This window comes from Oryctolagus cuniculus, chromosome 15 (assembly GCF_051225735.1).
Source record: "Oryctolagus cuniculus isolate XC-2025 breed Fujian yellow rabbit chromosome 15, ASM5122573v1, whole genome shotgun sequence".
NCBI lineage: Eukaryota > Metazoa > Chordata > Mammalia > Lagomorpha > Leporidae > Oryctolagus > Oryctolagus cuniculus.
In genome coordinates this window covers 62,286,441-62,309,647 of record NC_142881.1, presented here as the reverse complement: position 1 = coordinate 62,309,647, position 23,207 = coordinate 62,286,441, and the positions used below count along the sequence as shown (strand labels likewise).

At 55.1% G+C, this 23,207-nt stretch overlaps 1 protein-coding gene across 2 annotated transcripts in view; it reads right to left on the bottom strand.

Annotated features, from left to right (window-relative positions):
- The window catches only part of UNC5B (unc-5 netrin receptor B), a 70,764-nt gene extending 64,766 nt beyond the window's left edge, over positions 1-5,998 (bottom strand). For both annotated transcript variants that reach the window (XM_008270269.5, XM_051823799.3), the window contains exon 1: positions 5,455-5,998. In XM_008270269.5, coding sequence (XP_008268491.2) covers positions 5,455-5,533 — 79 coding nt within the window. In that variant the 5' untranslated portion in view covers positions 5,534-5,998. The remainder of the gene's footprint in view (positions 1-5,454) is intronic.
- Positions 5,999-23,207: the final 17,209 nt, after the last annotated feature.

Genomic DNA, 23,207 nt, shown 5'->3' with positions numbered 1-23,207 from the left:
GGGGCTCACAGATGGTGACGGCAGATGAGCCGTGCCCCGACCAGCTCATGGGAAGAGCCAGGCCGACGAGTCCACTTGGCCTCCTCTGCCGGGGCACGGCAGAAGGCAGAGAAACGCAGGCTCGCGCGCCCCCCAACCCCAGCAGGACCCCACCAGGGCTTCAAGGGGATTTTCTAGGCTCAGTCCATTTTCAAGAGCCACAGAGATAGGTCAAAGAATAACTACTGCCCACCGGCTCAGGGTCTGCCGTGGGGACCAGGCCCAGGGCTATTTGCTCAGGGTTGGTGCTCCCTCCCCAGCACACACAACAGATGTCACAGGGCAGAATTCGGGCTCACATCACCCCCTCCAGGAAGCCCCAAGGCTCTGCGCCCATCCCTGCATATAGGGTCTACCCCACCTGGGTCCTCCCTCGACAACACAGACTGTCACTCAACACTTCTAGCAGACTCCAGTCTCGCCAGCAGTGAGCTCCCGGAGGGCTGGGGCCTGGACACCCATCAACTCCTACCTGGACATCTACCGCCCCACTCCCCACTGGGACTTCTTACAGGGGCCAAGCAAAGTCTCCCCCAGAAGAGGGGTCTGCAGGCCGCAAAGCGACAGGCACCTCGCGGGGTTGAGAGGTCCCCTCGGGTCTATCTCCCTGTGGACAAAGGCACAGCTTGTCCTAGACCCAGAGTGACGGCCTGCCTGTGTGCGCAGACCTGGGAAAGCACGGGAGCCACCTGTGAACAAGCAAGTGGGAAGGACAGAGCATGAGTGTGCATGTGTGCATGTGTCCATGCCTGTGTGTGTGTCCATGCCTGCGTGTGCACATATGTGTGTGCACACATGTGTACGTGTGTGTGTGCATGCACACACTCCTGCTCCCAGCTGCTTCCGCTGAGAGCCCCAGCTCAGCTACGCCTGCCTGAGATGTGACCTCCATTACACAGCCAATTCCACAGGAGAACTCCACCTGGAGAGAGGAACCTCATCCGGGTCAGGGGCAGATCAGTCCCAGCCCTTCCCACTGCCCTGGCAGCTGAGTGCAGGAGACCCCTGTCCTCTAAGCTGCTGGGCTGGCCCCGAGCCCACGGGTGCCCACTCTCCTCCCTGTGCAGCAAGCAGACCCTCAGCTGGACCCTGCCGTCCCATGTGCCAGGGTGGCAGCCAGGGTAGCAGCTGGTAGCCCAGCCAAACCCAGCTCACAGCCCGGGGCAGGGCAAAGTGAGGTCTCCTTAGCACCAAAGGGCAAGTGGCAGAGGCTCCGCCTTCCACAGGACTCCCAGCAGGTGACTCACTGGCCCCATCCAGCACACACCTAGTTCTAGACACACACACACACACACACACACACACACACACACACACGGCAACCACACCCAGACGACGGTGCGCACACCCCCACCCCACCCCCCACACAGTTCACATGTCCATATACAAAAGACACAGTCCTGCAAAGCACACACCCGTCAGCCTGTGCAACACCACGCCTACCCTCCCTCCCACTACACACTCCCGCCTCTGCCTGGCTCCCGACACACACGCTCACCCCCACCACAAACACCTCTCGGTACACACTCTCACACCTGCCTTCTCCAAGACAAGAGCGCAGGGCGCTGGGGGCAGCAGATTCTGGGAGGTGAGAAGGACAGGGCGGTGCTCACCGGCTGGTTGGTGGGTGTGAGAGCTCCCGGGCCCCAGTCGGGGAGGGAGGTGGCAGGGGACGAGGCGGCACAGAGTGGCGGGGAGCAGGGGGGTGTCGCGAGAGCAACGCTGACACCAGGTGACAGCGCCAACAGGTGACGGCGCCGGTGCTAGTGCCCCGGAGCTGCGGAGATGCTAATCAGGCCGCTTTGTGAAAAGGGGAAATTCGGGAGCTGCCAGCAGCCCAGCGCCCAGGGAGAGGAGTGACCAGGGAATGGAGGGGGCGGGGCCGGGGCCTGGCCGATTTGCAGCCTGCACTTCAGCAACTGCTCTGTCATTAGCATCACCAAAGACCAGGAGCCCAGAGCCGAGGAGGGTGCCCTGGGGGCCCCTGGCTCAGCCCTGTGGGCCTGCAGGCAGGAGCGGAGCGCAGCGAGCCAGTGCGTCCCCAACTCCCAGGGACAGACGTCTCCCCAAAAGCTGAGGCTCCCCCACATGCCCTGGGCGGGGAGAAACTCCACTGTGGGGGGCAGAAGGTGGAACCGCAGCTTTAGGAGCCAGGCGGGAGCAGCGTGGCCTGCTCCCCCAGAAACTGCCCTCTGCCTGTATTATTCCAATTATGGCATGTGAAGTTTCTTTTTTTTAAAAGCAGCACAGAATGCGCTTGTTCGGTTTCATGTGTCTCCACAGCTTTAACGACTGCATTTGTGGAAGCTGTTTAGGAAACTGGGGAGGAAGAGGAGGAGGAAGGAGGAGGATGCCAGAGGAAAGCCAGCTCAGCCGTCTCGCCCCCACCCTGCTCCAAGCCCCGTCTATTCCAGCTGCCCGAGCATCCTAGCGTCACCAGCCTGCACAGGTGGTGCTCGGATTCTCAACCCCAGAGCTAACACAGGGCTCCAGCCCAGGTGGACAGCAGCCGGCCTCTACTTCTGACATGGTATCCAGTGTCCAAGAGCCAGCTGGGGTCCTGGCTGCTCCACTTCCAACCCAGCTCCCTGCTTGTGTGCCTTGGAAGGCAGCAGATGAAGGCCCACATGCTGGGAGCCCTGTCCCCCACCCGGGAAACAGGACGGTGTTCTGGGCTCCCGGCCTCGGCTCAGGCCGCCCTAGCATCTGCAGTCATTTGGGGAATGAACCAGCAGAGGGATCAGCCGCTGCCTCTGTCTATCCCTCCCCTCCTTCACCTGTCACTCTGCCTTTCAAATAAATAAATAGAAGAGAGGACCCAGAAGCACTGACTAGGAGTTCTGAATTCAAATTCCGACTCTACCTGCTAGTCCCACGGGGAGCTGGGGCAAGCTGGGGCCTGTTCCAAAGAGGGGCATGTTCCGTCCTCCAGAATTCCCAGATGGGGGGAGGGAGATTCCTGGAGAACTGTGCCCCTGCAGGGGTACTCTGACTGTAATGAGAAAACCCATTAAGACTGATTTTCCATTTGTTTAAGCAAGACGGGTGCTGACTACAGAGTGGGAGCAGGACAGGCCAGCACCTTGCCCCCCCAGACACAGGAAAACTGCACCCTAAGAAGCCCTGTCCTGAGGACTCAGCTCCCCCGAGTTCCCCAGCCTGGAGCCTGCCAGGGAGGGCTGAGGGCTGGGCAGAGCCGATCCAGCCGATCCAGCCGGGCTTCTACAGCAGCCTCTCCTAAAGGCCTGGGGCTTTGTGAATTCCCATTCTGATTTCTCTACCAGCAAACTTCACAGTTTAGAAGAAATCTGTGTTGGAAAGGGACCTCATTCCCGTGGTCACTGGGGATGGCAGTGGGGGAAAGGAGAGTGGAGCCTGGGAACCCCAGGAGCGAGCCTTCTGTGCAGGGTCAGCCTCCCCCATCTGGGCACCATCCCAGGCTCTGGGCATGGAAGTAGGGGCCCCCAGGGCTTGAATCAGCCTGGTTGTTGGACAGGAACCCTGCACACAAGTCTGGGATCTATGGTCAAGGGAAGCCCAAGACTTGGGGAAAGTCAACACTCCGGCCTCAGTTTTCCCCATCAGTGAAATGGGACTCATGGGGGAGCCACTGGAAATACCCGAGAAACATTCAGGAAGAAGGATGGCAGTAGAAAAAAAGGGGTTGTGTGGGAGGGAGGGGCGCCCTCTGCATCCCCAAAGGGAGCACACTCCGGGCAAAGGGAAGGCTGCAGGGCAGGGCGACCCCACCAGCTGGCCAGTCTCCAGGCTGCTGGGCAGGCAGGCCCCGCCACACTAAGTAACAAGCACCGTTCCAGCACCGAGAAATCAAAGCCCAGTATTAGCAGCCTTGTCTGGCTGGGCACCGTTCGTGCCCGAGTCCATCAAAGCCCCGGGCCTGCGGTTTCTTCTGGGGAAGGAAGGGGCTGGAGGCTTTGTTAGGCAGGAAAAGCAGGCCACCCCTGGCCTTCCCAGCAGAGCCCACACACCCAGAGAACTGCGGGCCCGCCAGGCCTGCCTTTCCCACGTCCATTCCCGGTCCTGCCGCCATGCTGGTGTGAAGAAGACAGCTTCCCAGGACTCACCCCTGCCCCACCTTCCACTCTCACCCCCCCCCCAGCACCCCTGCAAACTGCCTTGGCCCCTCAGCAGCCAGCCTTCCCTCCCCATCATTACCTCCCAACTTCAAAACACTGCTTGAAATACCGGAGTCTGACCAAATCATAATTAACTTGGATCAAATGATTGAGTGTTGTAACTTTACAGCACAGTTGGGGGGGGGGGGTGTTAAAACCAAGCTCGCACTCTGAGCCGTGGGAATCACTGATTCTGGAGGGAGGGATCCCTGGTTATGGGGGGTGCAGGCAGCGGCGGGGGGGGGGGGAGGGGCGGCGGCATCTTGGTCACTTTTTGCTCAGTTTTCGGCCCTATGCTCAGTTTCAACTCAGAGGATGGCCACTCGCCCTCCCCCACAGCCTTGCCTCCACCCGGCTCCGGAGACGGAGCAGACCCAGGCAGCCTACCTGCTTGGGGGGGGGGGGGGAGAGAGAGAGAGAGAGAGAGAGAGAGAGAGAGAGGCTCCAGTGTGTCCACTGCCTCCCCGGGAAGGCGCGGCTCAGTCAGCGCTGCTGGTCCAGAGACAGGCATACTTCACCGCGGGAGGTACGGGACGGGCACTTTATTTTAGGATCCCCAGCACCCTAAAGGCATCTTGCTGGGTCCAGAGCAGGTGCTGTTCTCCGGGCCGGGACTGCGAGGGTGCCGGTGACCCATTTAAAAGGAAACGGGGCAGACAGGCACGTACCCCGTCCGCCCCGTCCCAACACTCACACACACCCCGGTATCCACAGAAAAATCCCTGCAGACCCGCAGGTCCTGCGCGCGCTGTGCGTACAGGATACAACCCTTCGACCCGGCCTCCCGGCGGGCAGAGCGAGGCCGGCGCGCCTCCTGCTCCACGGCGCCCTCGCTCCCTCCCTCTGGTCTGCAGATCCCGGTTCCAGCAGCACCGAGCAGCCTGGGCGAGCACCGAGCCTGGACCTGGACGAGGAAGTTGGAGGCTGACCGCAGCGAGCGCACCGTTGGCCCAGGCGCCCACGGTTCTGTTTCGGCGCCGACGCCAGGAGCGCGGGGAGCCGGGAGTCCCCCCGGAGGCGAGTTCTCCCGAGGCTCGGACACGCGTTCCGGAAAAAAGAAGCGACCGCTTCCAGGCAGGTGCGAGAAGCTCCTGGCTTACCCTCAGCCCCGAGCCAAGAGGCTGCTCCATCGCCCACTTTGGTGGGGCAAAGAAATCCACCTCGGAACTCGGGCGTCCCACCGCTCTCCGTGCGCGCGCCGGCTCGGCTCAGGACCACCCCAACTTCGCTCTGGGCGCAGAGCGCGGCACAAGGGTCCCCTCGCTCGGCCGCTCCCTACCTGCTCGGCTCAGCCGCGGGTCCCAACACAGCAGCAACGCCAGCAGCAGCGCGCCCCGCGCTCCGCTCCGGGCCCACATGCTCCCGCCGCCCGGCTCGGGCGCCTCTCCCGCGGGGCGCTCTCCCTGGCCCCAGCCTCGCCGCCGCCGTCTCCGCCGCCGCCGCCTCTTCCTCGCCGTCCTCCCCAGCGCCCGGCCGCGCCAGCCCGTGCCCTCCGTGGGGGCAGCGGCAGCCACGCTGCGCCGAGGGCCACCGGGCACGGGGCGCGCGATCGGTGCCCGGCGCCCGCTCCGCAGCCAGGCTCTGGCGCGCCCCTCTCTGCGCTCGCCGGGCTCCCGCTCCGGGGCTCCGAAGTTGCGCGGCTGCAGACGAGGGTGCTCAGGGGCGCCCGGGGCGCCAGGCGCCGCGCCGTCCGAGCCTCCGCGCGTGCTTCTCTCCGCCCCGCCGCTGCCCGCGGCCCCGGCGCCCTCGCCGGCCCGCACCGCCAGCCACAATGCCGAGCGCCGCAGCTGGATCCTTCGCTAGCTCAGCCCGGAGTCCGCGCGCCGAGGGGGACCGCGCGGCCGGGGCGGGGCCTGGAGGCGGGGGGCGGAGCCGGCGGGGGCCAGCCAGGGGGGGACCCGACGGCCGTCTGGTCGAGGCCTTGGCGCAACTGGGGATCCTCCAGGGGGGGTCCCCGCGACACGCTAGGCTTAGCGCATTGGAAAACCCGGCGGCAGGGAGGATGGCTAGAAACGGAGTTTGCTCAGTTTTCGTTTCCAAAAACTAAACTGATGTACCTTTGCGGCTTCTTTGGCTTGGCTGTGTCAGCCTTCAGAAGACTGAACAATTAGGCTCTGTACCTTCCACCTGTGAAGGTCTTTCCAAAACAAAGCAAAACAAAACACCTCCCTAAATGAGAACCTCTCAAGTCCTGGTTAAGCTGTAGCTCACAGCCCTGTGGATCCGGACAGAGGTTGCGATCATCTGGTTGGCTGAACTTGCCTGCCTGCCCTCGGTCAGAATCCTTGCAGCACCTGGCCTGCAGGATGCTGTGAACCAGCCCCCAAGGAGCAGTGGGGCCACGCCAGGTGCATCTCGAGTGTGACCTTGGGCTCTGCCCCTTCTCTGCTGTGGGATGTAGGGCCCCTTCATCATCACTTGTAAAGGGTGTAGAGTAATTACAGATATGTCACGGAGGGGTATGGAATTTAATGGAAAAAAAAATACTGCAGACAGGACAAAGGGCACGATTCTGCCCTGCCCGACAGTCTGACTCCTGTGGCAAAGCCCTGTCCATGCCACCTCGCCCTGTTCTGATCACTACCTAGGATTTCCCCTCTTCCTGGAGCTGGGGTCTAGACTCACTCCTCAAATACAGGTGCAGCTGGCTGCTTCAGGAAGAGGTGCAGCCAGGTGCAGGAGCAGTGGCGGCGAGCTGGACTAGGGCCCCATCTCCCCAGGCATGCTTTCTGGGTGCGAGGAGGAGGAAAGACTTGAGGGCCAGACGTGCTAGCTGCAAGGGGATCTGGGCGGAAGAGCAAAGGCAGAGAAGTAACAAGGACCCGTGGAGGCTGATTCCTCGGGACAGATAAAGGCAGGGCATCCCAGATCCCCTCCACACACTCAAGCACCCAGCCCTCTCTGGCTGGGCACCCAGGATCAGGAGGGAGGCTGTGGGTGGAGTGGGACGCCCTGGAGAAGGACTTTGGCCAATTGATAAGGGTCCAGCCCAGCCTAGGGCAGTGGACAGAGAGAGTCAATAGCTGCTCACACCCAGCCAGTCCCACCCACAGCCTGCAGGCACACAGCCCTAGACATAGTTCCAGGCAAAGACCCCAATACACACCTGCAAAGGGACACACAAGCAACACACAACAGAGACACAGGTGCACAGGGACCCTCCCAGAAACGTCACACACACACACACACACACACAAATAGGCATCCACAGACCAAAAACACATGACTCAAAGCAAATACAAACCCAGGCACACACACCTGAAAGCACAACAGGCAGGTGACTCAGAAGACAAACAGGTGTTTAGTACTGAAGTGCCACCAAGCAATGGGCATAGGCACACATGTTCCTAGACCTGCAAGCGCCCAGTGTCTCCAGGACACAAGCACATGGGCAGGGCCGGCAGGCGACTGCTCCCCACCCCCAGGAGGCCAGTGGGGTGTCGGAGATCTTTCTGCGAAGCTCCAGTCCTTGGCACTTTCCTATCCTGGCAGTGAGTCATGCCTGGCCCATCCCTGCAGGCCAAGGGTACCGGGTTTCATAGCCTGGTCTAACACCTGGCTGGGGGAGATGGGGGTCTTGGCCCCGGGGGTCACTGCCCCTGTCCTGTCCTCCCTGCCCATCTCCAGCTTGGGCTGCAAATGCTCCCACTCTTAAACTTCTCTCAGCGCAGGTCTTGTACCCGCATTCTCTCCAGAACTGTGGCAGCGGGCGTGGGGCAGGTGGCAGAACGGGGGCGCTCTCCATTACTCCCCTGTGCCCCTCCCTTCAGCAGCTACCTGCAGCTGAACTACCGACCACAGGCGCACATCTTCCCCAGCCAGGCGTCTCAGAGTCCAGGCCCTCCGCCAGGGCCAGCCACACCTTTCCCTGGGATAGGTGAAAGGTGCCTCTGGGCTACACCTCTCCAGGGCCTTTCCAAACCCAGTGCCATCAGCCTCACGGTGAAGGGGTCTACTTGCGGTGAGGCCAGTGTCTCCTGGTCACCATGGTGTCCCCAGCACGGGAGGCAGTCTCCACAATCCACAGTGGTGGAGTCAGTGCACTGTGGAGGCTGAGGGAGGGGGTTACGGGTCAGAGTAGCCTTTCCCAGCATGTCCTGCAAGGAGACGCCCATCTCCCCTGCGCTCTCTGGGGGCCTGAGGCTCCTGCCGGGGAGATTGCAGGCACTCCCGGGGTCTGCCCTGGTCCTCCCAAGAATGTGCAGGAGTCAGAGATCTGGACTCAAAGGAGGCCTGGGGCTGCCCTTAGGGGCTGGGAGACAGGATGGTGGGCTGGCTCCTGAGCCTGTCCCAGCATCGGTTTTCTCAACTGTAAATTGGAAATAGCATGTCCCTCGCAGGATTAAAAGGAATCTGCATAAAACCTCTAAGCTGGCTGAATAAGAACTCCCTACTTTGTAACAATTATGATTTAAAAGCAGCTGCAGGGAATCCCTGCACGAGCTGCCGGTGCCAAGGGAGGCCTCCCTCTCGCGCGGTACCCATGTGCTCGCGGCTGCCACTAGGCGGCGCGCTGCAGCAGCCACCGCCTGACGGCCGCTTCCGTGTCCCTCCCAAGGCGGTGACCGGGCAAGGGAGAAAGGTCCCTGGCCGCACCCTGCCTGCCGCCCGCCGGTCGGCGCGAGGGTCTCCGCCGCGAGTTGCCAGGGGGAGGGGCTTTCAGACTCAGTCTGCAGGATCCTGAGTGAGGAGGCTTGGGGATGAGCTCAGGATCCCTCCCAGGACTGGTCCAGGGCAGAACAGACCCCCTGTGCGGGGCGCCGGAGCGGGCAGCGCCTACGGTTGAAGTCCTGCACAATGACCACCTTTTCGCAGCACTGTTGTAGAGCGCGCAGGGTGCCCTCGTGCCAGGTGCTGCCCCAGCAACCATATGGGGGAGGGAGTGTGTCCCCACTTGCCAGGTGGGGAAGCTGGGGCACAGAGTGGCGGCTGGCCTGCCGGGGTCACACACAGCTCACAGCTACTGCGGGGTGCAGGGGAGAACCACAACGCACAGAATAGACCTCCAGCTTGCACCTTATAAAATACACTGACCCAGAATTTGCAGAACATAAACCCGTTCATTTTCACCATTGCCAGGTGTGTGAGCCGGTGGTTTGTCACCTCTGTATTTCTGATCTCGGGCAGCCAGCACCACCATCGAATTCGCAGGGATTTTCCTTGGGCACAAAAGCAGCCCCATGCAGTTGAGCAGCCGCGCACACCCCCTGCTCTGCTTCCCCAGCCCGTGGCAGCCTCACCGCTGCTTTCCTTGTGAGGAATGGGCTGGTCCTGCACATTTCGTAATGGAATCATGTACTGTGTGGCCTGGGCCGTGAAACTCCGACTGTTCACCGCCCCTGATTTTTTATTCTCATCCTTCTCTTGACGACCATGACAGTTTTGTGGGTGACTGAGCAGATGAGTTGCAGAGTGCCCCTCAACCAGGATCTGTCCGTCTTGACATTCTTGGTCATTTTGGACAGGGGACCTTGCCTTCCCTGCCCCCCCAGGGCCCCACAGGTTACACAGCCAGTCCTGCTCGTGGGTGCATGGAGCAGACAATGGCCGGCATGTGTCAGCACCCTGTGGCGGCCTCACCGCCCTGGGGAAGGGGTCCTGGAGCTGGCACCAGGGATGAGAAGGAAGCCATGAATCTAGAAGAGGACTCAGGGGGATTCCTGGCAGAGGGAGCAGTGCCAGCAAAGGCCCAGGGGCTGGGCGGTGCTGGCGAGGCCAGGGCTCCTCTGGATGCCCGGGGAAGTGGCCAGAAGGCTTGCCCAAGACAAGGTTCGCTTCTGAAGGAAACGCAGAGTCACGGGTGCTGGCTGAGCTGCAGAGACGGCTGCTGAGCTGTGGGGGAGCACCTCTGGCCGTGCCAGGGCAGTGGGAGGAAAGTGCCAAGTGCCCCGGGAGCAAGGAGGCACTGGCCCAGGGCTCAGACGGTCGGGCCTGGGCGCCTTGCTGAGGGGGAAGAGGCCTGACGCAGTGTGGGCGCTCTGGGTGGGGGGCTAGCGGGGAGTTCTGGAGGCAGGGGAGGCTGCAAGGGTGGAAACAGTGAAAGGAGGAAGCATGGGTCAGGAGAAGGTGGTGACTTAATCTGGGTGAGGTGATACCTGCAGGAGTGGCTGCCACCTTGAGAACTAACAACGCCAACTGGTATACCTGGAGCCGTCACAGGGAGCCAGACCCTGGACCAAGAACTTTATGCACATGAGTTCCTTCTTTTTAAAAGTATTTACTTATTTGAAAGGCAAAATGACAGAGAGGGAGAGGCAGACACACACACACACACACACACACACACAATCTTCTAGCCACTGGATCACTCCCCAATTGGCCACAATGGCTGGGGCTGGGCCAGGGTGAAGCCAGGAGCCTGGAGCTCCATCAGAGTCTCCCACACGAGTAGCAGGGGCCCAAGCACTTAGGTCCTCTTCCACTGCTTTCCCAGGCACATTAGCAGGGAGTTGGATTGCAAGCAGAGCAGCCAAGATTGGAACCAGCACCCTGTTTACCGGATGCCAGTGTCAGAAGTGATGGCTTAACCTGCTGCACCACAGCACCAGCCCCTGAACCGCTCCTCCTGCCTCCGTGAACTGATGGGATGGATGCTAGGATTCTCTCCATGGTAAACATGGAAAAACTGAGTGAGGGCTCCCGGCTTAGCTAGAGACACAGGCGCTTCAAACCCGGCTGCTGGTTTCAGAGCCCACACGTCTCACGAAGGCAGGAAATTGCCTAAGTCTCCTTGGTGTCCTGGAGCTCTTTCCAGGGATTTCTGTGTGGTCCGCCCCGTTGTTCTTAGAAGCAGGGAGCACTGAGATGAACATCAAGGTGAACTGCTAACGACTGACCCTGAACTTGAACCCCATCCGTGCAACCTGTCCACACCCACAAGCCTTTTCCAGGCCCTGCCTGGATTACAGATGGGGTTACCTGTGGAGGAGAAGATGGTGAGGAGAGGGCCCAGGGTTTAAAAGAGCAAGCAAGGTAGGCCTTGGAACCTCTCATAGCCTACTGCCTTTAATAGCCCAGTTTAAATGCATTCAGGCAACCAGCAAGATACCTTATCTAATAAAAACACCCAGGGAGGTTCACTTTGGTGGTACCCCTGTAACAGGGGCCATGTTGGCCTAGGGGTTAGGATGCTGCTTGGGACACTTGCATCCCACATCACCGAACCTGGGTCAGAGTTCTGACTCCAGCTTCCTGCTATTGTGGACTGGGGGGCAGCGGAACTGGAGCCTGCCACCCATGAGGGAGACCTGGATTGAGTTCCTGGCTTCAGTCTGCCCCAGCCCCCAGCATTATGGGCATCTGGAGAGTGAACCAGTGGATGGGAGATCTCTCTCTCTCTCTCTCTCTCTCTCTGCCTCTTAAAAAGAGAGAGAAAGGGAGAGAGACGAGAAGAGAGGAGGGGATTAAACTATCTCTAACAATACAGCCCTTCACATATAAAAATGTCTTTTGCCATTTCAAATCTGCCCAATTTCAGTATTACTTATGTATCCTTTCAGTATTGTTCACGTAATAATGGACTGCTCATCAAATTAGGCACAATTCTGTTGGGAGAGCACAAAGCAATGTAAATAACTCAGTGAGATTAGCATTTAAGTCAACTTTACTCACAAAACACTACATGGAGAATTAAAATTGTGTTAGACTCTCATTTAGGCAAAAACGAAGCCACAAATGATAGCATTTCCTCAAACTAAAAATGAGAAATAATTCAAATTGAATTTGGAAGAGACACAAAATGCCCGCGTGTCTCGTTGTGGGTCTGGATTTTCGGGCGCTGGAGAGAGCCCGTCACTGTTTTCAGGACAAATGACACAGAAAGCAGTGGAGGTGCATCTCCGGCTGTGTCACAGAGCCATTCCAAAGGAGCAGAGGAAGAGATGTCCCCATGCTGTGAACGGTCATCTTGGAGGCATCAGCTGCAAAGATCTGATTGTTCTTTAATTGCTGCTTTGAAAAATGTATCCACTTATTTGACGGAGGCAGAGAGCTCCTCCATCCGCTGGTTCACTCCCCAAATACCTGCAACAGCTGGGGCTGGGCCAGGCCGATGCCAGGAGCTCAGCACTCAGTCTAGGTCTCCCATATGGGTAGAAGTGGCCCAAGTACTTGAGCCATCACCGCCCCCGCTTGGGTCTGCCTTAGCAGGACGCTGGAATGGGGATGCAAACCCCGGCACCTGGATGCAGGACGCGGGTGTTTCCATCCCTGTCTTCACTGCCAGGCCAAATGCCTGCCCCTACTTTTTGAAAAATTATGATAAATATACATTACAAAACTTAAAATTTTCAAGTATAGCATTCAGTCACATTAAGTACATTTTGGAGGAAGAGGCAGGGGAAAGAACTCTCACAGCAGGGCTGACTCTGCGGTACAGTGGGTTAAGCCAATGCGTGTGATGCTGGCATTCCTTACGGGAGTGAGTTCGAGTCCCGGCTGTTCTTCTAAGGACCAGCTCTCTGTTAATGCACCTGGGAAAGCAGTGGATGGTAGCCCAAGTGTTTAGGCCCCTGCCACCCACATGGGGAACCCGGATGGAGCTCCAGGCTCCTCGCTTTGCCCTGGCCCAGCCCCAGCCATTGTGGCCATTTGAGGAGTGAACCAGTGGATGGAAGATCCCTCTCTGTCACTGCAACTCTGCCTTTCAAATAAATAAATAAATCTTTAAAAAAAAAACTTTACAGCAGAGCAGATGTATGTGGGTGTGTGCAGCTGCACAGATGTGTTTGCATAGGTGTGTACAGAGAGAGCAGTGCAGCACCTCCCTGTCTGCTGAGCTGTGAGCGCCCCCAAGGCCCAAGGGGGAGTGCACCTGTGGCCATCCTCATAGCCGTAGCAGTCTGCTGTGTAGTTCTGAATACCTAGATTTCCCTGTGCTCTGCTGCTGCTGTCGAAATAAATGCCTAAGTAAATACGTCTACCCCACCCTGAAGCGCACACCGCTCCTTTCCGCTCTCCCGGGCACCTCCAGATCTGCTGTCGGAGATGACTTCGTGGGGGCCGCCAGCACAGCCGTCTGGACAGAGACACCAGCTGTCAACATGGCTACGTTTTCATGAATTTTAGTTAATAAAGTGTTTGGTAAGTTGTATGATGTGCCTTTTTTAAAAAAAGATTTATTTATTTGTTTGAAAGTCAGAGCTAGAGCGAGAGAGAGGGAGGGAGAGAGGGAGAAAGAGAGACACAGAGAGAAAGAGAGAGATCTCCCATCCAATGGTTCCCTCCCCGAATGCCCACAGCAGCCAGGGCTGGTCCAGGCCAAAGCCAGGAGCCAGGAGTTTCATCCAGGTCTCCCACGTGGGTGCAGGGACCCAAGCACTTGGGCCTTCTTGCACTGCTTTCCCAGACCGTCAGCAGGGAGCTGGATTGGAAGTGGAGCAGCCCAGACACTAAAGGATGCGAATAGGGGAATGCCAACCCCACAGGTGGTGGCTTTACATACTACGCTACAATGCCAGCCCCGATGTAACATTTTTAACATAAAAACTTCGTCACGTTGAGAGCTATGAAACATTCCAACAACTCCCGCCAGAGCAGCATCATCACCCACTGACTCGCGCGGGAAACCTGGAGCTAGGCAGACATTGGCTGGTTGGTGTTGGCTGCTGGAACCAGGGGCCGCGGCGGAGGCCAGGGTGGAGGGAAGGGAGCGGAAGAACCTGTGCGCCCACGCCCCGCCCTGGGCGGCCTCCCATCCTCTCTCCCTCTAAAGGTCCAACTGAGACGGAATTAACAGGGAAACGTGCAGCTCTTAGCGTCAAGGGAGACGCCAAGAAGCCAGGCCCCCCGTCCAGGTGTGGACATTCCTGGAGCTCTGAGGTCTCCCCTTGCCCCTGCTTGTCACAGAGATGAAATCAGCGACACGTCGCCTTCCACGACCAGATCCTCTCAGCCTGTGACTGAGATTCGTCCAGGTTGCTGTGGGCGATGGAAGTTCCTTCTTTCTTATTACTGAGTAGGAGTCATTATTTGAATACATCATAATTTTTTAAATCCATTTTCTTTTGTAAGTTCTATTTTTTTAATTTTTGAGATTGCATTTTTAATTTACAGAATACTAAATAAAGAATTCAATGAATAAAAAGTTAAAAGACCATAATTCAGCAGGACTCTAGGCGAGGGCTATCCACAGCAGAGTTACAGAGAGAGGAAGAGAGAGGTCTTCCATCCACTGGTTCACTCCCCAGATGTCCGGGCTGGATCTGGGCTGATCCGAAGCCAGGAGCCAGGAGCTTCTTTCGGGTCTCCCACGCAGGTGCAAGAGCCCAAGGACTTGGGCCATCTTCCACTGCTTCCCCAGGCCACAGCAGAGAGCTGGATCAGAAGTGGAGCAGCCGGGACTTGAAGCCATGCCCATAAGGGACGCTGGCACTGCAGGCAGGGACTTAACCTATATAACCTACTATACCACAGCACCGGCCCGCTCTGGGTAGTTTTAACAGGGACTTCCCTGCTGGCGAGTGATGCTGACTTCTGCTCACGTGCCCTTGAACCATTCCTGGAGCTTCTTTCATGAAGGGACCATTCAAACCTTGTCCACCTTTTGCTGGGCTTTTAAAACTTTAATTTATAGGGGCTACTCAGATCGTCTGAATGCACGCCCTTTGTCAGATATCTGTATTGTGAATATTTTTTTCCGGCTTTAATCTTTCTGTTTTGTTAGCAGTGTCTTTCCAACAACAGCCAGAGTTTCTGGTGTTGATCAAGGTGGGGCAGTGAGCAGCGCTTACGTTTCCGTCCATTACCCACCTCTCCTACTTGAGTGTGGAGTGAGGCAGGGGCCGGGGTGCGCTTTCCTCCATGAGATCATCCAGCTGTTCAGTGCCATCTTTCTCAAGACATTTTCCCTACTAAATTGCTTTCGCCGCTTCCATCGGAGTCAGCAGCCGGTCCTCGCGCACCTCTATTTCTGGATTCTCTCCTCTGTCTCATTAACACAGTCGCCTGCGCTTGCCTGGGCACTGCTCCGTTCTCTGCACTTGGAGGCCCCTCCCACCCCCGCCTCTTCTGCATCACTGCCACCTCCCTGACCTGGAAGAGTAGCTTGTGGATTTCTACAGAAGACCCTTCCTTCGAGATTCTGATAGGATGGCATTGAAGGGAGGAGCAGCGTCTTCAACTTGAGTCTTCCGTGGCCTCATTGGGTCTGCATTAGCGGGAAACTGGAACCGAGACTCAAACCCAGGCCCTCGTGGGTGGGAGGCAGGTGTCTCTCTTAGTCAGGCGTCAGGGGTGCCGAGCCAAGCACCTGCTCCTACTTTTTGAGGAATTGTGATAAAATATAGATAACGGAACATTGTAGAGCGCACCTTTCAGTTCAGTCAGCGCATTTTGGAGGAAAAGGCAGAGGAAAGAAAGCCTATTAACAGGGCCAGCACTGTGGCACCGGGGTTAAGGTGCTGGCTGTGGCAGCCGCGTCCCTTATCAGAAGGAGTTTGAGTCCCAGCTGCTGCGCTTTCTATCCAGCTCCCTGCTAATGCACCTGGGAAAGCAGCAAATGATGGCCCAAGTGCATGGGTCCCTGCTACCCATTTGGGAGACAGAATTCTTTTTTTTTTTTTTTTTTTTTTTTTTGACAGGCAGAGTGGACAGTGAGAGAGAGACATTGAGAAACATCTTCCTTTACCGTTGGTTCACCCTCCAATGGCCACTGCGGCCAGCACACCGTGCTGATCCGAAGCCAGGACCCAGCTGCTTCTCCTGTCTCCCATGGGGTGCAGGGCCCAAGGACCTGGGCCATCCTCCACTGCACTCCTGGGCCACAGCAGAGAGCTGGCCTGGAAGAGGGGCAACCGGGACAGCATCCGGTGCCCCGACCGAGACTAGAACCCGGTGTGTCGGCGCTGCAGGCGGAGGATTAGCCTAGTGAGCCGTGGCGCCGGCCAAGGGAGACAGAATTCTGGGCTCCCAGCATTGGCCTGGCCCAGACCCAGCTGTTGTGGGTATTTGGGAAGTAAATCAGGAAATGGAGGATATCTCTCCCTCTCTTTCTCTCTCTCTAACATTTTGTCTTTCAAATAAATAAATAAACAAATCTTTTTAAAAAGTACTGTAGTATGTTGAAAGCAAAAAGATGGGAAAGTATATTGTGCAAACATTATTGTTTAAAATAGCAGGAGCAGCTATATTAATATCAGATAAAGTAGACTCAGATTAAAAAAAATTTTCTCAGGGCAGAGAGGGACTTTAAGTATTGGTTAAAAAAAAGATAATAGGCCAGAAAGACATAGAAATCCCACATGTATATGCATAACAACAAAGCTTCAAAGTACAAACGAAAAAACTGATAAAGCCGAAGGGAAATAGAAACAGAGAAGTGTGCAAGCGCAGACGGAGGCGTTTACCTGCCGCTCTCAGCCGCTGGTAGAACCACCAGACGGAGATCAACTGGGACCTGGAGGAGCTGGAATGCCGTCCACTAGCGGCACCTGATGGATGCCCGCAGAACATTCTGCCCAACAGCACTGCAGTGCGCATGTTTAAAAAGATGTATGTATTTATTTATTTGGAAAGCAGACTGGCAGCAGAAATCAGAGAGAGAGAGAGAGAGAGAGAGAGCGAGAGAGCGAGCTTCTGTACACTGTTTGACTCCCCACATGGCCACACTGGCCAGGGCTGGGCCCAGCTGAAGCCAGGAGCCAGGAACCCTCTCCTGGTCTCCTACCTGGGTCGCAGAGGCCCAAGGACATGGGCCTTCCCGAGTACGTGAGTGAGCAGGAAGCTGGTCCGGAGGAGGCGCTGGTCTGACTCAGACAGGCATTCTGGGATGCCGGTGTCACAACCAGTGGACTGCACTGCACTGCAACACAACACCTGCCCCAGAGTGAACGCTCTTCCAAGTGCTCATGGGAAATTCACAGAAAGAGCTGCAAACTAGACCATAAGGCAAACCTTGACAAATTAAAATAATCCAAATCACAAAGAATTTGTTCTCTAACTACCATGGACTGGAAATCAATCACAGGAAAACCTCCCAACACTTGGAAATTAAATAATTAAATAATCTATGAGTCAAACAGGGAGTCTCAAAAGAAATGTTTGTAAACTTAGAACTGAAATGACAACATTTCAGAAGTTACGAGATGTAACTCAAGAGGTGCTGGGAGGGAAATTCATAGCTCTGAATATTTACAGTGGGAAAGAGGATGAAGCCAGGACCAGGAGCTTCTTCCAGGTCTCCCTTGCGGGTGCAGGGGCCCAAGCACCTGGGCCATCTTCCACAGTTTTCCCAGGTCATTAGCAGGGAGCTGGATTGGAAGTGGAGCAGCTGGGACTTGAATTAGCTCCCATATGGGATGCCTGTGACACAGGTGGAGGCTTAACCTCTGAGCCACAGTACCAGCCCCACTTTTTAAGTTTTCGATCCCTTAACATTTATTAGAATTTGTTTTCTATGTGAACATATGTGGTCTCTCTTGATGAATAATCTTTGTGCATAAACAAAGAATGTGTGCTCATATTTTGTAATCATTACATGTAATATTCAATAGATGTCAATTAGGTAGATTGTTAGTTGAAGACAACTAACAAATTCATCATTTTGTTCAAAATCACATTTTTGTAAATTTTAAAGTCTACTTGTTCTATCAAATACAGAAAGAATAGTATTAAAAATCCAAATGTAATTTCAGCTTCTTCCTTTATTTCCGTGAATATTTGCTTTACATATGTAAATTTCTTATTAAGAACATTTGTTGGGGCTGGTGCTGTGGTGTAGCACATATACAGGCACCAGTTTGAGCCCAGCTGCTCCACTTCCAATCCAGCTCTCTACTCTGGCCTGGGAAAGCAGCAGAAGATGGCCCAGGTACTTGGGCCCCTGCACCTGCGTGGGAGACCTGGAAGAAGCTCCTGACTTCGGATTGGCCCAGCGCTGGGGAGTGAATCAGCGGATGCAAGATCTCTGTGTCTCTCCTTCTCTCTCTCTGTAACTCCGCCTTTCAAACAAACAAATATAAAACAAAGAGAGCTCCAGAAGGAAACACCCAGGTGTTTGCCCGTGTGGCTGCTGTTCCCAGTCTTTATCCTCTTATGCACAGCCGCACGCTCTCCCTGACGTTCCTGTCCCCAGTGGACAGGAACCCCTTGAGGTTGTCCCACAGCTCACTGATGTTGGGAGTCTGTGTCCCCTGTGTGTTTCACTGCGGCCGGTTTCTAGTGCCACGCCTTCGAATTCACAAGTTTTTCTTCTGCCAAGTCTAATCTGCTGTGATCACATCCGGTGCCTTTTCTTTTTCTTTTTTTTTTGACAGGCAGAGTGGACAGTGAGAGAGAGAGAGAGAGAGAAAGGTCTTCCTTTGCCATTGGTTCACCCCCCAATGGCCGCCGCTCTGCGGCCGGCGCACGGCGCTGATCCGAAGCCAGGAGCCAGGTACTTCTCCTGGTCTCCCATGGGGTGCAGGGCCCAAGCACTTGGGCCATCCTCCACTGCACTCCCTGGCCACAGCAGAGAGCTGGCCTGGAAGAGGGGCAACTGGGACAGAATCCAGCACCCCGACTGGGACTAGAACCCGGTGTGCCGGCGCCGCAAGGCGGAGGATTAGCCTAGTGAGCTGCGGCGCCAGCCTCCGGTGCCTTTTCATCTCAGCCACTAAAGCTCTGGTTTCTGAGTTCAGCATGAGCCTGTTTTCAGTCTTCCTTTTTATTCAGCCCTTGCACGTATAGGATACACTGTTGAAAGTAACAGTGTAAGAACTGTTAAATGTCCCCATGGACTGATCGCTCCAAGGAGTAATCACTCCTGTTCTCTGATCTCTGGTTCTGGTCCTTGTGAGCACCCTGATTGCTGGTTATTGGTCAGACACTGTGGATGGGCCACTTTTGGTGCTGGCTGTTTTTGTAGTTGGCTAGTCTTGAGCTTTGTTTGGGGACACAGTAAAATGACTTGGAGAGTAACTCAGTTCTTCCTCCTGAGAGTTTTGAAGACAGGACCGGAGCAGTGTTTAGCCTAGGGCTGGTGCTTTCCTGGCACTGAGGTGCGATCCGCATGCATGGTCTCCCTGGTGCCCCGTATGTGTAAGGTTTTGCAGTGGCTGATGGGAGTAGGTTTGGATACTGTTGCTCTGGCTGGTTTTGGCGGGTTCCTAGCCCAGCCTCAGTTCTCTGCTGGACGCCTTGGGGTGCTCTCTGGGCTCCTTCTCTGGGCCGTCTCCTCCTCTCTGGAAGCAGTCTAGATGCCTGTCTCCTGGACCGTCATCCCTGGCTCCTCAACACAGGGCGTCTCAAGCTCCATCTGGAGCCCTGGAAAGTCTTCAAGGCGAAGCTGGGGCAAGCCCCGGGCCCACCTGCTTGCTTCCCACGCCCTGGGAAGCGCTGTCCTTTCTCTTCTGATGTCGGGGGTCTTGGAAGCTGTTCTGAACATTTTGTCAGTGTTTGCCACAGGAGGATACAGGCAGTCTCTTCCTTTACCTAGTCCGAACATAGCATTTACGATTTTTTCTTACTAAAAAATTTACACGTCTTTTAATTCTTTAAGAGGAGAAGATAAACAGTATTTTACATTTTATTCACAACTCAATTCCTTGCTAAAGATGCAGGTTTCCTTCAGCCGCTATTTCCCATTAGGCTGAAGAACATTCTCTGTAATTTCTTACCATGTACATATAATAGCAATAAATTCTTGAGGCTTTTATTTATCTGAAAAATGCTTTGTGTAGCCATCGTTTTTGAGGTCCATTTTTAGTGGGTATAGAATGGTAGTAAATAATTGTGCTGTATTGTGTTCCGCTTGCATTCTTTCTTGGTAGAAGTCGATGTTATTCCTCATTGTTATTCCTCTGAATACGGCGGGCCTGCTTCAGGACTTTCTCTTCCCATCAGCTATCTCTGGCCACAAACAAGTTGCCCGGGACCTTGGTGGCCTCCCCACGCTCAGCATCAGTTATTTTGTAGCTTCCGTGGCTCAGGAGCCGTGGAGCAGCTCCGTCTCATGGTTCCTGCTTGGGATCTTTCACGAGGTAAGAGCAAGGTGTTGGCTGGGCCTACAGCTGTCTGAAGCTTTCACTGGGAATGGAAGGTCCACTCCGCGATGGCTCACTCACTCACTCGCATGGCATGGGCAGGAGGCACTGGCTCTCGGCTGGTTGCTGACAGGAGCCCTGAGTCTCTCCGTGTGTGGACCTCTCCAGGGTCTGTGTGAGCTACTGCAGGGCACCTGCCTCGCCCACAGGGAGTGATCAGAGAGCGAGCACAGAGGCCCCACTGAGCCTTCCGCCAGGGACCAGTGTCACTGCTCAAAGGGAGAGGAGTTAGCAGCACCTCCTGAAGGGATGGCATCAAAGAATTCGGGATCTGTGTGAGTTATGAGTCTGTGGACCTCACTGTGCGTTCGCCAGCTTGACTGTGCTACACTGGGCATTTTGCTTCTGACCTTCTCATCTTGCTTGGGGATCTCTGAGAACTTCAGAACTGGGAGTTGACATTTCTTGTCATTTGGTTACAATTTCTTTAAATATCCTTTTCTGGGACTGGCACTGTGGCTTAGTGGGTAAAGACACCACCTGCAGTGCTGGCATCCCATATGGGTGCTGGTTAGAGTCTCAGCTGCTCCATTTCCAATCCAGCTCTCTGCTGTGGTCTGGGAAAGCGGTAGAAGATGGCCCAAGTCCTTGGGGCCCTGCACTCTTGTGGGAGACCCAAAAGAAGCTCCTGGCTCCTGGTTCTGGATCAGTGCAACTCCAGTTGTTGCGGCCATCTGGGGAGTGAACCAGTGGATGAAAGATCTCTCTCTCTGCCTCTGTCTCTCTCTGTGTAACTCTGACTTTCAAATAAATAAATAAGTCTTTAAATACCCTTTTCTGCTCCATTATCTGTCTTTTCCTCCTCAGATTCCAAACACATATTAGAGAGTATTATCTCATGGTTTCCTGATGATTTCATATTTTTCATTTTTCTCTCTTTGCTTTGTTTGGATAATTGGTCTTTTTTTAAAAAAAGATTCATTTTATTTATTTGAAAGACAGAGTTACAGAGAGAGGTAGACAGAGAGAGAGAGAGAGAGAGAGAGAGAGGTCTTCCATCCGCTGGTTCGCTCCCCAGATGGCCGCAACAGCTGGAGTTGCAGTGATCCAAAGGCAGGAGCCAGGAGCTTCTTCCAGGTCTCCCACGCAGGTGTAGGGGCCCAAGGACTTGGGCCATCCTCTACTGCTTTCCCAGGCCATAGCAGAGAGCTGGATCGGAAGAGGAGCAGCCGGGACTAGAACCAGTGCCCATATGGGATGCTGACACTTCAGGCCTGGGCTTTAACCTGCTGTGCCACAGCACTGACCCCTGGCTAATTGGTCTTGATCTAACTTCAGGTTTCACCTACACATCCTTTTGTAATAAGTCCACAAATGAATTTTTCTTCTTAGTATTTCCACTTGGTTCATTATTATTTCTCTTCTGAAATGCTTCATCTTTTCATCCTTTATGTCCATATTTTCCTGCATATTCTAGACATTTTTATTTTTAAATTTATTTTTTAATTTATTTTAAAGGCAGAGGCAGAATCAAATAGAGAGATCGTCCATCTATTGGTTCATTCCCCAAATACCTGCAATAGCCGGGGCCGGGCCAGGAGCCTGGAACTCCATCTGGGTCTCCCATGCAGGTGGTTGAGACCTGAGTACTTGAGCTATCATCTGCTGCCTCCCAGGATGCACACTGCTAGGAACTGGGGCTGTGGGGCGGCATTGTGGCCTAATGGGTTGAGACACTAGATGTGATGCTCGCATCTCATATGGTTGCTGGTTCAATCCCAGCTGCTCCACTTCTGATCCAGCTCCCTGCTAGTGTACCTGGGAAAGCAGCAGAGGATGGCCCAAGTCCTCAAGTCCTGCACCCACATGAGAGACCTGGATTAAGCTCTAGGCTCTTGGCTTTGGCCTGGCCCAGTCCTGGCTGTTGCAGACATTTGGAGAGTAAACCAGCAGATGGAAGCTCTCTCTCTTTCGCTCTCTCTCTCTCTCTCTAACTCTGCCTTTCAAATAAATAAAATAAATTTAAAAAGAAGTGGAGTTGGGACTCAAGCCAGGCACTCTGATATGGGATACAGGATCCCAAGAGGTGGCTCAACTGCTGTGGAGAACACCCAACTCTTTCTAAAATAATTATGAAAGTGTTTTTTAAATCCCTTTCTGCTTATTCAAATAATTAAGTCATTTATGGCTCCGCTTGTAGTGACTAGTTTTTCTCCTGATTATGGGTCATATATATATATAGATTAAGATTTCTTTCTTTTGAAAATCAGAGTTACAGAGAGAGGGAGAGACAGAAAGAGACAGAGAGGGAGGTCTTCCATCCACTGGTTCACTCCCTAAATGGCCGCAACGGCTAGGATTGTGTCAGTCTGAAGCTAGGATCCAGGAGCCACATCTGGGTCTCCCATATGGGTGTGGGGGTCCAAGCACTTGGGCCATCTTCTGCTGCTTTCCCAGGCTATCAGCAGGGAGCAGCAGGGACACCAACCAGTGCCCATATGGGAGGCTGACATTGCAGGCGGCGGCTTTACCTGCTACGCCACAGCATCGGCCCACTGGTATTTTGGAAATATTTTACAGTCTGCCCTGAGGAGGAGGAGCAGAAGCAACGGCAATAGCAGCAGCAGCCCTGGTTTGTAGCAGCTGCCAGTTTCTGTTGTATAAATACTCCCACCGCAGCTGAGTTCAAGCTACCGACACGGTGGATCCGGGTTGGGAGATCCTGGGCACGAGTGGCTCTCCGTAACAGTGCTGGCTCCAGCACGCCTCTACATATTTTCCAACTTCCTCGTGTATATAAAAATTTTAAACATGCTGACAATTTTCTGTAAAAAAGTAGAGATCAGAATAGAATTTTGCTTCCATGTGCTTACTTCTTCCAGGGAGCGTGCACACCCTTTCCTCTGCCTGGTGGCCAGGGCAGAGGGAGGTCAAGGCCATCCTGCCTGTGTGGAGGGGACAGGCGAGGGGTGTCAGCCTCGATGAGCCACAGGTCACTCTGTCCCCAGCCTCAAGCGCATGCGCAGCCTGTGGAGCTTGTGATTTGGCTGTGAGAGCTTCTGGTGGCCCTTGG